Source organism: Sinocyclocheilus grahami, unplaced genomic scaffold, assembly GCF_001515645.1.
Source record: "Sinocyclocheilus grahami isolate Dianchi unplaced genomic scaffold, SAMN03320097.WGS_v1.1 scaffold129.1, whole genome shotgun sequence".
Classification (NCBI taxonomy): Eukaryota; Metazoa; Chordata; class Actinopteri; order Cypriniformes; family Cyprinidae; genus Sinocyclocheilus; species Sinocyclocheilus grahami.
This window is the reverse complement of record NW_015505308.1, coordinates 482,441-498,125: the sequence shown is the minus strand read 5'-3', so window position 1 is coordinate 498,125 and position 15,685 is coordinate 482,441. Positions and strand designations below refer to the sequence as shown.

At 38.7% G+C, this 15,685-nt stretch overlaps 1 protein-coding gene across 1 annotated transcript in view; it reads left to right on the top strand.

Moving 5' to 3' along the window:
• Positions 1-7,500: 7,500 nt before the first annotated feature.
• Positions 7,501-15,685, top strand: part of LOC107590518 (potassium voltage-gated channel subfamily C member 2) — a 55,878-nt gene continuing 47,693 nt past the window's right edge. The window contains exon 1 of the mRNA XM_016279287.1: positions 7,501-8,270. Within this exon, the coding sequence (XP_016134773.1) occupies positions 7,716-8,270 (555 nt within the window). The 5' untranslated portion in view covers positions 7,501-7,715. The remainder of the gene's footprint in view (positions 8,271-15,685) is intronic.

Here is a 15,685-nt window from a genome sequence, read left to right as displayed (position 1 = left end):
CTCGCTCCGCCTCCGAAACGATGTTCCTTTTCGCAGACATCATCGAGGCCAGCTGGGTGGGGAAAATAATATCCACAAATCCTTAGTCAGCCTTTCTGAAATCTTTACGACAATTAACAGAACTTTAATGAAGCTTAATGTAATGAAGGTTACAGCACTAATAGCAAATAATAATGTGTAAAAAATGTGACTTTATGCAAGTAAAATAGATGTGAATATCATTTCATACTGAGTTTTAAGCGTTCTCTGTATCTCTTTTAGTTTGAGTCAGTCATAATCAGTGTTGGGGGTAACGCATTACAAGTAACGCGAGTTACGTAATCAGATTACTTTTTCAAGTAACTAGTAAAGTAACACATTACTTTTTAATTTACAAGAGAATATCTGAGTTACTTTTTCAAATAAGTAACGCAAGTTACAATTTTTTTCCAATTTATTGATTGACAGCTCTCCTGTCCCCATGTGGAGAGTATTCCTCAAAATGAATAAAAATAATGCAACTCGACGCAATGACTACGACGCAAACCTGCTATAATTAAATGTTAAACAACACAAATATCCTTTGTGTATTTAATCCCATTCTATCAACCAATGTCTTTGCTTCGGACCTTCGATGATCCCGTTTAACTATAATAATAAGCACAAATTACTCTAGACAAACATTTATGTCTTTTTTTTTATTGCTGAAGTGTGTTGAAATGTCTTCTTCTGCGTTCTACTGTACATTTACTTTCCCTTCAGCCTGAGGCTTATTCCTTTCACTTTTGGTGTAAAACGGTTTTTATATTTGCCAAAAATAGAACTTTTTTATTTGAAAAACAAACAAGCAAGCCCTGTCCAGATTTAAAAAGTAACGTAACGCATTACTTTCCATAAAAAGTAACTAAGTAACGTAATTGGTTACTTTTTTGTGGAGTAACGCAATATTGTAATGCATTACTTTAAAACGTAACTTTCCCCAACACTGGTCATAATCACATGTATGTCAGTATGCATCATCTGCAGAAGTGGCTTCGGTGAGGCTACAGGAATGTTTTGTGGATCGTGTGTCATTTGCATGTTTGCCTGCGGAGGAGGTTTTACACAGCTGCATGATTCTGGTTTGACAATCACATGCTCTGAAGCTTTCCAGGTGTGAGGACCTCAAACGGGACGTTCTTAGAGAGGCGTTACAGCGTTGAGCTTTAGTTTTTAAAACATTTTTTGAGCTTGAATCGAATACCAAACACTAAATGTGAGATGATGTTCATGCACGTTGCTGCTGTCTGTGCCACATTTCAGATTTAATGTTTTTATAAATCTGCTTTTCAAAGCCTGATATAATATGATGTTTCATGTTACAGATTTTTGTTACCTCTTTTATGATACGTTTTCATTATTTGGCCAATCATATTTTGAGAATAATTAAAGAAAAAATAGTAGTGTCGATTCCTAAATCAAAACGTTCAGTAATATTTTTGGTGACTGTTTCAAACCAACAATTGCTGCTGTGTTTTGGGCATCATTTTAAAAACATGCAACTGGTCCTTTTAGAGAAATATTGTTGCATGTCCTTTGAATGATGTGATTGGCATGTAATCAGACTCTATGCTTCCTGTGTTCATTGTTTTTGCTTTGTATGTGGTGTGCAGTTTAGATGAATATATTTATGAACAACTGTTGAAAGCCTTAAATAAATTCCAAATACATTTACATGTTATTATTGCACTTCTGTGATTATTAGTCTCTGATCAGTTTGTGCCCTTACTTTTGTATCGTTTAGATCTTCAGTGTTGTTAGACTCACCTGTGTCTCTTGTTAATGCAAATATCTAATCAGTCAATCAGGTCAGTGCATGAATGCAAAAGTGCATAAATCCAAACGAAAAAATGAACGTGTGCTTTGTGTCTGAACTGCTGATCATCTGGGATCTTCAGAAGTCTCTGTGGAGTTTATAGCAGATGGTGTGAGAAAACAGAGCGGTGTTGCATGGATGCACCACAGCAGCTGAGATCTTCTCATTACTGTCAGGTAAGAAGAGCAAGGCTGGAGAATGAGATGGTTCTGAATGCTGTTTCTAACCTTCTGCATCCCCTTATTGCAAAAGTTATATTGCACATATAATTGGCTACATTGGCTGGTTTCTATGCAATATCTGGCAGTCAAGGTGCACAAGTCATACTTACAAGTTGATAAAAATGAGCACTTTAGAGAGAGACCAATTTCAGACTAGATTTGAGGACTAACATTAGCATAAAAATGAGCCTAGCAAACTAAACGATTTACTAACACGTACAGACCACAAACTAGTCACCCAGAGTCCTGAAAAGTGTCATTTCTCCTGTGACCTACAGAGGACGCTACAGTGTAATGAACCAGATCTCTCAGTCCCTGAGCACTGTGCAATATTTCACTTGTTTAACATTGTTTTTAATTGGAGTCTGGCTGGAAGCATGAACATGACATGTGTATTTCTCGTGAATTAATGACAGCTGGAGATAAATGCTGTGAGATTTCACCTTCCAGACTGAGTCCATTGGGGCCGGACGTCCCAGAATAATCTGCTCCCATCAATTAGAGCCACGTTCAGCTTTAATCAAGTGCGTTTACACCTAATGGGATGTGCTAACCACATTTGCCCTCGTACCTGGGCCTGTCTCTTTCTGGGAATAGACTTTTAATTAATATGAGAGCGGACAGGGGGTTTAATGAGACGCGAGACGGTTTTTCATTAAGATGTGATTGCTGATAGAATTATTTCACTTCTCGGTGAATGGATCTCTGTTGGTTTTGCTTCAAGAGCCTGAATTTTGTGACCAAACACTATAGCAACGTTCTTTTTTTGTGCAAAGGTAAACACTGTTCTTTACCATGGTATTCCTCACTTAGGCGTCAGAGTCACACTTGTGTGGTCAAAACAGACCGAAGACAATTATAGTTAATTAAAACTAGAACTGGAACCAAAATGAAAACCATATGAACATTTGTGACCCTGGAGCACAAAAGCAGTGTTAAGTCGCTGGGGTATATTTGTAGCAATAGCCAAAAATACATTGTATGGGTCAAAATGATTGATTTTTCTTTTATGCCAAAAATCATTGGGACATTAAGTAAAGATCGTGTTCCATGAAGATATTTTGTAAATTTCCTACCGTAAATATATCAAAACTTAATTTTTGATTAGTAATATGCATTGCTAAGAACTTAATTTGGACAACTTTAAAGATGATTTTCTCAATATTTAGATTTTTTTGCACTCTCAGATTCCAGATTTTCAAATAGTTGTATCTCGGCCAAATATTGTCCCATCCTAACAAACCATACATCAATGGAAAGCTTATTTATTTGTACAAACCATACATCAATTGACCCTTATGACTGGTTTTGTGGTCCAGGGTCACATTTTCGTTACTTGAAATAAAGTAGACGGTAACTGAAGTAAAATAAATATAAAAAAACTTTTTACTTCATTATTTTAATTTAGTTTAGCTTGGTGTACTAAAATAAATAAAACTGAAATAAAAACAGAATAAAAAATAGATATTTATTTAAAATAAAAAGTACTAAAATGACTAACGATTCAAACGAAAACAAAGTATAAAAAAAGATTCAAAATATTAATCAAGACTATAACAGTTTTTCAGTGATACAAAAATAACAACGAATACAAAAAGCATAACTTTTTCTCTTTTTTTAATGAAATGAATGTATTATGTTGTTTCAGTAATATTTATTCTTTAATATTTTGTATTTTGAGGGGAAATTGTGGTACTACACTATTCATTAAATTACACACCATTTATTTTTAAATACAAATATTAGAAACAATACAAATATAAAAATTAAAATTAAATTAAAATATTTCAATTATACACACATATGAATGTATATGCATTTCATATTTCAATTTCAAACATAATTACTTACTTTACATTTTGAATTTGAATATATATTTAGACATTATCAAAGACTTCATTGCGGCTGACTTGTATTTTGTATCCCCTAAAATTTTTCCGTACTCGGTTTTTATTTTAATTTTTTTCCCATTCATTTCCTATGATGGTCGTATTTGACCACGAAGATCACAAGTTTGACTTTTTTTTTTTTAAAGACCATTTTAACTTTTCTAATCATGTTAACATTTTTATGTGTGTTTATATAAAGTGCTGCAAAAGTCAAAAGTTTCATACTATTCCGATGAAGTAAATATTGTAATATTTCAAAATGTAACATCTTTCAGTCTAGAGCAGGGGTGGCGAACGTCAGAGCCGCAGCCCTGCAGAGTTTTGCTTCAACCCTAATCAAACACACCTGAACAAGCTAATCAAGGTCTGAAGGGTTACTAGGAAGCTACAGGCAGGTGAGTTTTAATTAGGGTTGGAGCTGAACTCTGCAGGGCTGCGGCTCTCCAGGACTGACGTTCGCTACCCCTGGTCTAGAGGGTTAAAATTTGCCTTCATCTTTGTTATGTTCCTCCTGTCCAGAACTCATCAGAACAGACCTGCGACCCACCAGTTGAGATCCAGTGCTCAGAGTCTAAAATAACCACAGACAGTTGTGGGAGGATGAATTACATGACTGACCTACAGCTGAGTCGAGGTCAGTTTTGGATATGTGAGCTCTGCTTCCTGAACGCCAAAACCGTGTGGTGCATCAGTGACCAAAATATGCTTTATTTGTGGACGTCTGAAAAGAAAAGCAGTGCACTTTGGTGTCATTTCGCAGTTGTAGACTGTAGGGTGAAACTCCAAGATTAGGATGAGTTTGTTTCTTCATCAGATTTGGAGAAATGTAGCATTGCATCACTTGCTCACCAATGGATCCTCTACAGTGAATGGGTGCCGTCAGAATGAGAGTCCAAACAGCTGATAAAAACATCACAATAATCCACACCACTCCAGTCCATCAGTTAATGTATTGAGAAAAAAGCTACATGTTTGCATTATTTTGATGTTTTTATCAGCTGTTTAAACTCTTATTCTGACGGCACCCATTCACTGCAGAGGATCCTCTGGTGAGCAAGTGATGGAATGCAAATGTAATGTATCTAATTTTCTGTTTATTATAGGTTCACTACCCAGTTCCAAGATCTATGCACTAAATGCATGACTATAGGGAAAGTGTTTAGTTCAGTTGTATTCTCAGAGGAAGCTTCCACATTCATGTGTTGCCAAAGCAGCTCACGACATGTTAATTTTAGCTCCGGAGGAAAACGCATCAAACTATGAAGTCTGTGACTTGTTGTATGTGGAAGTTGCACAGAAATATGGGATAAAACATAGTTAAGATTTGTCTTAGTGGCTGTAGCAGCCTCTCTGTGGCTTCATGAATTATGAATGTCAGTCCCAGTCTTGCTACTATTTTTAATTTCCTATATGCAAATAGGATTAAGACGCTGGTGTGTGGGAACGCATGTGCGCCGCATGTGTCTTTAGACATGCAAACGTGTTTCTTCATCTTTAGAGCTGCATCACTGAATGTGACTGAATGTGCAGCTATTTTTGCGTTTATAACTCTTTTTTGCTTTGACACAGTGTGAATGTATTCGCAGAAAGTGAAAGATAGAAAAACAGCTCTGATCCAGATCCAGAGGTAATGTGTATTTATTGCAATAATTAGTCAATAATTAATAGTTTTGTCATTTAGCTAACAACAGTAATAGGACTTAAAGTACAAACTTAACATGAATCATTATGCTCATGAATTATTTCTTTTGGGATTTGAACCTACAACCTGTTGGGTCTTTAACTGCCAGGCTACAGCACCCGTTTGTGAGCGAATCTGTGGTTGGTTTCTGTTTTTTATGGGAAAGACCCCTGGATACTGTACTGAGCTCATGTGAGTCAGACATGATGAATCACTCCATTAGGTTCAGTCCGGTAGTGATTCGCTCTCTGCTCTAGATAAACCAAACCCTGTTTTGCACAGTTTAGAAAACACCATCCACCTTTAAATGGATTTTTCTACTTTGCAATATTACTCACTTTGATTATATCTAGTCTCTACATTGTGACTAGATACACTATTCTTTTTATCCACCTAATTTAGCAACCCGAAAGTAAGCTATTTTCCGAGACTTCCGGTTCATTAGCCGGTAAATAGAAGAATGGTAAACAGTAAAACTATATGAAAGTGACGTGAAATGTGGCCAAGTATGGTGACCCATATTCTGAATTAGTGCTCTGCATTTAACCCATCCTAAGTGCACACACAGAGCAGTGCACACACACCGTGAACACACACCCGGAGCAGTTGGGGGTTCGGTGCCTTGCTCAAGGGCACCTCAGTCGTGGTATTGAAGGTGGGAGAGAGCGCTGTACATTCACTCCCCCCACCTACAATCCCTGCCGGTACGAGACTCGAACCCGCAACCTTGGGTTACGAGTCCGACTCTCTAACCATTAGGCCACGACTCCCCCATGCGCTACAAACCAGATGTTTTGTACAGCTAAAATTACTTTTTTTTTTCCAGGTATGTATTTTATTCACATAAATATTCCATCATCAGTGAGCGTAGCTTGACGTTAATTAAGTGACCGCTTTGATTGATTTAAAGGGGTCATATGATGCTTTTTTTAAAAGATCATTATTTTGTGTATTTGGTGTAACAGAATATGTTGACATGCTTTAATGTTCAAAAAACACATTATTTTTCAAATACTGTACATTATTGTAGGTCCTCTATGCCCCGCCTCTCTCAAACGCTTCGTTTTCTACAAAGCAGTTCATTCGGTGAAAGATTCATCAGACTGATTCAAACTGTAGCGAACTGAGTTTGTGAATCTTTTTGAATGACTCATTAAAAGGAGTCGCTCAAAGTCGTAATTTGTTCGTGAATGTGACTGTACAGTACTGGTTGCATGTGTTTGATTCACTTAAAAGAACCGGTTCATTCGAATCTTTTGTTTGAATCAACAGCTCAGTGGCGTTATTCTTGCCACGATTTTCTTTTCATTTTGTCTTACCGCGATCAGTTTGTCTTTCAGATTCGGGTAAAATATGACTTATTTAGCAGTGGCGTTGTAGATTCATCCACAAAGATACCGAAGAGCGGTTTAGACATTTACGGTTACATTTGATAAGCTTTGAACGAACGAATGAATGAGTGAATGAATATTGACTTGGTACAGGTTTCTAGACACACATATATCAGTAGAACAGCGTGTCTATCATTCTTTATACAGACATCTCTAAATAATTTTTTCACGTCTCAGATTAGTGCCTAAAATAAGAACTCAAGTTTCGTTTGCATTTTGTTGGGATTGTTCCAGAGATATTATTCCAACCAATCCCCAAAAACTATTACGGAATTCATTTTTATTAATAAAATATCCCTTATTCCAATAAATCTGTCTATGAAAATAAACGTGGTTAAAATTAACCCAAGCAACCATCATATTTATATGAATATATTGATGCCGAAAGCCACTGAGGAGAAAGGGTGTGTCCTTGAGTGAGAGAGAGAGAGAGAGAGAGTGAGAGAGCGAGCGCTTGTTGCTCTTGTAGCTCGAGCCGCAGGTGATGATGGACCGATAGAAGGAAGAGCTGCTGCTTCCGCGCCTCGTCTCTCACCTGTCACCGGTGTTCATCCGAGCCGCTCATTCCCCTACGACACGCGCTCGGTTCGATCCTTCACTTCAATGAGGCTGTTCGTGAACTATTGGAGTACTCCAGCTTCGCCACAGCAGCACCGTAGAGTAACGTTACTCCCCTCGCGCCATGTCTCACTCTGAGAGATGGGCAAGTTCGACGATCACGAGAGGGTGATCCTCAACGTCGGGGGCACGAGGCACGAAACCTACCGGACCACGCTGAAGACCCTGCCGGGAACGCGTCTGGCCCTGCTCGCCTCCGAGTCGGACCTCGAGTCGGTTCTGGACCAGCTGCAACAAGTCCCGGGCTTCATCGAGTACAACGCGCGCAGCAACGAGTACTTCTTCGACCGGCACCCGGGCGTCTTCGCCTACGTGCTCAACTACTACCGGACCGGGAAGCTGCACTGCCCGGCGGACGTGTGCGGGCCGCTGTTTGAGGAGGAGCTGTCCTTCTGGGGCATCGATGAGACGGACGTGGAGCCGTGCTGCTGGATGACCTACCGACAGCACCGGGATGCCGAGGAGGCGCTGGAGGTGTTCGAGATGAACGTGGACAACGACGAGGACGACGAGTACGGCAAGCGGCTGGGCATCGAGGACGTGGTGTCCCCGGACGGTACCGTCTGCAGGTGGAGGAAGTGGCAGCCAGTCATCTGGAACCTGTTCGAGGACCCGTACTCCTCCAGAGCCGCCCGGGTAAGAGCGCAGCTCGGAGTCGCCAAACGGTTGCGCGCGGCTCCTTTACGCACTCGCGCTTCCAGTGTATCCAAACAACGCCGAAACTCATGCACGCGTGTAGATAAGTCCGTTTTGTGTTTAAATTACCATGCATACTACTAAACGTGCCTGAGACGCGTTAGTAAAGAGTAGAGAGAGTCTCCTAAAACGTTTAAATGTGTTCAAAGTTGATGCAATGTGAGTGTGCATGCATCTAAACCAATGCGTAATGGTTAGAAAGGTATCGGAGAGGCAGGTGTCACATATTAAGACCAAATCGAGACAGACTTGGCAAACACATCAGAGACAGTGCATGCATGAGTGTTTTTCATCTAAACGTGCGTAATCTCCAGATATGCGTTGGTAACAGGTGTCCAGAACATAGAACTTCTACAGTGAAGGCATTTTTATCCTCTGTTAAAATAGTCTTGGTTAAAATTGGCCTGATTGAGGGAGAGAAAAGAATCGCAGCCCTCCCACACTTATGGGAAGCGTAATGGAGGTTATGCGTTAGTCACCATTTGAGATGTTTTAATTAAACGATTGGTTGGAAGAGACTGGTAACTTGAGTGGAAAAGATTAATTATTGAGATCGTTGCAGGTGAATTCAGATGCACTGCAGAGATCAGCCAGATACAATTTTAAAGAGCTTTTTCTTTGTGCTGCTTTGGGTTCTGGGTAATGTCTTTTTTGCTCTGATTATATGCAGGCCATTGAGAAATCTAGTGTGTTTTAGTTCAAAATTCCCATTTTTATTGTTGTTACTAAGCAGTTTTCTGATACATTTTTTTATCTGCATATTTTAAATGGCAGTTGTTTCACTGAATTTTTTTTATTTGGAATAAATTGTCCTTATTTCTCTAAAGAGAGATTGGTTTTGACATTAAAAGAATAGTTCACCCAAAAATGTACATTTGCTGATAATTTACTCACCCTCAGGTCATCCAAGATGTAGATGAGTTGGTTTCTTCATCAGATTTGGAGAAATGTAGCATTGTCACTTGCTCACCAATGGATGTGAATGGGTGCCGTCAGTCGTGTGCCGTGCGTGTCTGCTCGTTTCCTCTGGCGCCGTTTGAAATGAGTGTGTTTGACATTGTTGTGTGTGGATGATTCATGCGCTGGAAGAATAGCACGGTCATACAGAACGTGTGTGCGTTTATGTGGGCACGGATGATCTGAATGCTGATGCTGGCAGCCGGTGTCTTTCAGCCTAAACTTTGCTGTCAGTCATTTTCTTTCGATCAGTCGCCGAGCGCTGATTATCTCGGCGAGTTTCGAGTGTGTTGAGGCTGTGTGCGTCTTCGTGGGATGTTAGTGTCCATGTTGTGCGATTACAGTAATGAAACATGATCTTTTAAGAACAAGCCTTGAGTTGATGATGATGAAGTCATTGTGTATGTACATGCACAATTAGTACCATAATGTGATTAAAAGTTTGGAATAGTTAAGGTGTTTCAAGGCTGCATTTATTTGATCAAAAATCCTGTAAAAGTTGTGAAATATTATTACAAAAAAAAACGTTCTCATAGTATAAATTAGAATGATTTCTGAAGTATCATGTGACTCTGAAGACTGGAGTAATGATGCTGAAAATAGATAGAAACGGTTATTTGGAATTGCAATAATATTTCAGTTTTACTGATTTTACTGGATTTTTCATCAAATAAATGAGCAAAAAAGACTTCTTTCAAAAACATTAAGAATCTTAATTACCGGTATTAATTAATTAATTAGCACTTTTTAAAAAATTATTATATTTTAATTTGGGAGTCACACTTGTGTTGTTCAAAATGTAAGATTTCATGTAAAAATGAAATGTAACTTTTTTTTATTTTCAGTAAAATCAATGAAATATATTTTGGTTCAATAATATTTTTCTTTTTTTTTAATGTATTTTGAGAGAATTTCATGGTACTAATTTATATTTATGCAATAATTATGATAATTTTTTCCCATTGAAAATAATAAAAATAAAAACGAATATTTTTATATTACTTTTCAATTATGGCATATTGCATGTTAAAATGGAAACAATGCCTTTAAAATCCTATTTTTTTAAGGCAGATTAGTGCCATTTGGTGGGAGTAAAAAAAAAAAACTTGCATGCGATTCCACGGTTTAGCCACTAGATTCCTATAGAGCTCTACATAAAAGGCGTATAAATTCTCTAGTTGTTTTTAGACATAAATACTTATTTTTATTAATTTGTTGATTTGGATATATATTTAGACATTCTCAAAGACAACTTTTGTAAAGGTTTATTTTTTGGGGGTTGAAATGTTGGTTTGAAATGCCAGTTTTTGCATGAATTTTACTAAAGTCAAACCTGAACACAGAGAAAGACATTTTATTGCACATAACATCAAAATTCAACAAAAATGTAACAAATTAACAGGAATGCTTTATCAGAGGTTAATCAATCTGATTTCAACTTCTTATTTGAGTCTTCTGGCTCAATTTTGCCATATTGTTACAGCCACACCAGTTCATTTGTGTGCGTGTGTGTGTGTGTGTGTGTGTGTGTGTGTGTGTGTGTATTTTGTACTCTTGATGATTTAGAGTGACACCCCTTCATTGCTGTGCACTTTTTTTCTGCATTGTGAATGATTTGTAGATTGTACTCACAAAAAATTCTCTGTATTTTCATATTTTTGAATATTTCCCATTCATTTCCAATGGCGGTCCTTTTTTGACCATGAACAACACAAAATCACATGTGAAACACATGTGAGGTTCACATGTGATTCTAACATGTGATTGCACATGTGAAGTTCATGTGCTTTTTCTGTAAGGGAAGCTTTTTAAAGGGAAGCTCAAATGTGCATGCTTGACATACACACACATATATATACAGTGGGTACGGAAAGTATTCAGACCCCCTTAAATTTTTCACTCTTTGTTATATTGCAGCCATTTGCTAAAATCATTTAAGTTCATTTTTTTTCTCATTAATGTACACACAGCACCCCATATTGACAGAAAAACACAGAATTGTTGACATTTTTGCAGATTTATTAAAAAAGAAAAACTGAAATATCACATGGTCCTAAGTATTCAGACCCTTTGCTGTGACACTCATATATTTAACTCAGGGGCTGTCCATTTCTTCTGATCATCCTGGAGATGGTTCTACACCTTCATTTGAGTCAAGCTGTGTTTGATTATACTGATTGGACTTGATTAGCAAAGCCACACACCTGTCTATATAAGACCTTACAACTCACAGTGCATGTCAGAGCAAATGAGAATCATAAGGTCAAAGGAACTGCCTGAAGAGCTCAGAGACAGAATTGTGGCAAGGCACAGATCTGGCCAAGGTTACAAAAAAAAATTCTGCTGCACTTAAGGTTCCCAAGAGCACAGTGGCCTCCATAATCCTTAAATGGAAGACATTTGGGACCACCAGAACCCTTCCTAGAGCTGGCCAGACCTAAAAATGGCTGTCCACCAACGTTTACCATCCAACCTGACAGAACTGGAGAGGATCTGCAAGGAGGAATGGCAGAGGATCCCCTGAAAAACTTGTTGCATCTTTCCCAAAAAGACTCATGGCTGTATTAGATCAAAAGGGTGCTTCTACTAAATACTGAGCAAAGGGTCTGAATACTTAGGACCATGTGATATTTCAGTTTTTCTTTTTTAATAAATCTGCAAAAATGTCAACAATTCTGTGTTTTTCTGTCAATATGGGGTGCTGTGTGTACATTAATGAGGAAAAAAAATTAACTTAAATGATTTTAGCAAATGGCTGCAATATAACAAAGAGTGAAAAATTTAAGGGGGTCTGAATACTTTCCGTACCCACTGTATATATATATATATGTGTCAAGCATGCACATTTGAGCTTCCCTTTAAAATACTTAATATTTGCTGTGCTCTACATGTGTGCATTGTTGAATGTTTATACAAAAATAAAAGCCTTTATTAAATTGATGCTTGAAAGATTTTTTATCCATATTAAGTAGGGATGCTGCCTTTTTCTGCCGGATCAGGTATCGGTCAGATGAGACTGATCCAAATCCGATATTGTGCGTATACTATTCTGTTATTAATATTATTAAGCCCCATGAAAGGCACAAGAACATTATAAAGCACTGTAAAGTTCTGTGCACTGCATTCCAAGTCTTCTGAAGCAGATCCATAGTTTAATGTGAGTTTCAAATTAGAAAACATGAGGAGCAAATAACAGTCTAAAATGTTAAAGGGGTCATATGACGTTGCTAAAAAAGAACATTATTTGGTGTAATGCAATGTTTATAAGGTTTAAGGTTCAAAAAACACATTATTTTCCACATACTGTACATTATTGTTTCTCCTCTATGCCCCGCCTTTCTGAAACGCGTAGATTTTTACAAAGCTCATCGGTCTGAAAAGCGAGGTGTGCTGTGATTGGCCAGCTATCCAGTGCGTTGTGATTGGCTGAATACCTCAAGCGTGTGACAGAAATGTTACGCCCCTCACCATACTGTGATGATGCCCTGTCCCGGCACGACAAGACAAAAACATGAAAACCCATTATAAACGAGACATTTGTTGCATCCAGTGGAGACATAATTACGGATCATAATGACTTATATTGTCTTTTTATGCGTTGTTGCATCGCGCCGCGTAAACATAAAACCCTGTCTGCATTTGTGATCAGAGCAATGACAAACAACAAGTGCTACTCTACACTGCTCAAAACTCACGTTTGAATAATCATTGGCAAATTCTTTAAATATGAAAACATACAGTCTGTGAGTCAGAACAGCCGGCATTGTAGTCTACTCTCCCAGGATCAGGAAACAGTCCTCCATAAAATGCGCTGCACACATCTGAATATTTGGGTTGAACTGTTCTGGAACAGTGTTGTAAATACAAATTAAAGGCACAATATGTAATTTTCGCCGCTAGAGGGCACGTATTAAAAATAAACAAATAGACAAAGGCGTAGTTTGATGACGCCGTGACTGAGTGTGGAATCATGGGAGTTCTGGTCTTCATCCTCACAGCCGATGCAATCCGACAGGACTCGGGCAGAAATCATGTTCATGGATGAGCTGATGATTTATTAACGTAGTAGAAGGAAGCAGGGTGAGGCGGAAAGCAGAAACACCAAAGTTCACCCAAAAAATCAAACCTGTTTGACTTTTGCTCTTCTGTGGGACACAATGAAGACATTTTGAAGAACGCTGAGGTCCAAACAACCTTGAGTTGGTGGTTGTGAGGATGATGAAGTCAGTGTGCATCTAAAATGTCTGTAAATTGTTGCTTGGCTCAGTTTTTATGTTGAAGGCAACACGAAACGGCATTTGCAACACATTATTGTACTGTAATGTGAAGCATATCTGAGTAAAATTGAATAACAAGAAAATTTGGTGAGAGCCTTAAAGGGAACAGTTCATCCAACCTGTATGACTTATATTTTGAAGATATTTTGACTATCTTTGGGGTCCAAACAACACTGGATTCCATTGACTTTGACAAAACACTACATGATTTTTGAAAACATCCTTTTTTTTTGTTCCACAGAAGAAAGTTATACAAGTTTGGAACAATAGAAGTGTCTGTGTAAATGACAATGAATCCAATAAATAAATCCAATGCAATTTTGCAGTTGGTTCAAACACTGCCAGCACACTTTTGAGGAGGCTTTTGACCAGGAGGATGAAGGCCATGCTCACCTTCCAGAGCAATTCCCAATGGTCTCTCAACTGTACTTTTTGGTTGCATTAACCAGCTTTAAATTAGTAGCAGTAGCTTTTTTGGCAGTTCTGGCTGTTTGCATAGTTTGTGTTCGCATGCACATAAACAAACAAACATTCATGCATGTGACATACTGACCAGTGTTTTTAGTCCAAAGTCCTCCATTAGCGTCTTCCTCGAAGCATGCCGTTTATAGGCTTTGCATGTCATTTTTAGCACGAGACAGTAATTACAGATCTGTCTTTCTCGCCGCTGACGGGAGGACACTGCGAACCGCTGTAGGTGTAAAACGCCAGAGAGAATGAGAGATGTGCTTGCTGGAGAAATGTAACCCAACGCAGGGTGCCGTGTTAAACAGACCGCCAACGCCGTGGTTTCACGTACTGCTGGATGTGGCTTTCATGTCGAGCTCGTTTGAATCTCGCACACATGCATTAGCGAGCTCATTTCGGCCGGTCTGAAATGCACGACTGTCTTTTGTGTTGTGATAATTGCACGGCTGGCTTTTTCCTGTATCTGCACAAACTGCTTTCAAGTCCTCCGCTGAGTTGGTCCACGGCTTCAAAAGAGTAACACGGGCCTAATGAAGCCATTCAGAACACCGGGACCAATTACACACGCACACACTGCTCTCACTAAACGCTGATTAAATAGTAAATAGCAAATCAAACGTTGTTTTTGTGCTGTTGTACAGATGCTGAATGTACATACCGACTCCAGCCAGCCCATATTACACATACTCGCCTACGTTTGCCTTTAGATGACACTGAAAACAAAGCCGCTCTACTAATATTTTAACAATAATGTAGGAAAACTTTAGTTTTTTTACAATAGATGTGCTTTGACAGTGCATCAACCTGCAAATGAAAGGATTCGAGTGTTTCAAGGGATAGTTCACCCAAAAATGAAAATGTGATGTTTATCTGCTTACCCCCAGGGCATCCAAGATGTGTAGGTGACTGTGTTTCTTCAGTAGAACACAAACGAAGATTTTGAACTCAAACCGTTGCAGTCTGTCAGTCATATAATGGAAGTGAATGGGAATCACGGCTTTGAGAGTCAAATAAACATACACAAACAAAACCAAATTAAACCCTGCGGCTCGTGACGATATATTGATGTGTAAAGACATGTAACGATCGGTCTGTGCAAGAAACTGAACAGTATTTATATTGTTTTTTACCTCTGATTCACCGCAATGTCCGAACTGTCCTGAGCGCGTCCTCGACAGCCGGCGCGGACGCGTCTTCTTCTTCTTGCTTTACGGCAGATCGCAGACTTATAAGTGCATTACTGCCACCTATCTCTCAAATGGACCATTGTCACTCCTAATTGTAGATAGAGTGTCAATGGTCCATTTGAGAGATAGGTGGCGGTAATGCACTTATAAGTCTGCAATCCGCCATAAAGCAAGAAGACGTGTCACGCGCCTGCTGTCGAGGACGCGCTCAGGACAGTTCGGATATTGCAGTGCATCAGAGGTAAAAAAATATATATATAAATACTGTTCTGTTTCTTACACAGACCATTTGTTTCGTGTCTTTACACATCAATGTATCGTCACGAGCCGCAGGGTTTAATTTGGTTTTGTTTGTGTATGTTTTTTTTACACTCAAAGCCGTGATTCCTATTCCCTTCCAATATATGACTGACAGACTGCAATGGTTTGAGTTCAAAATCTTCGTTTGTGTTCTACTGAAGAAACA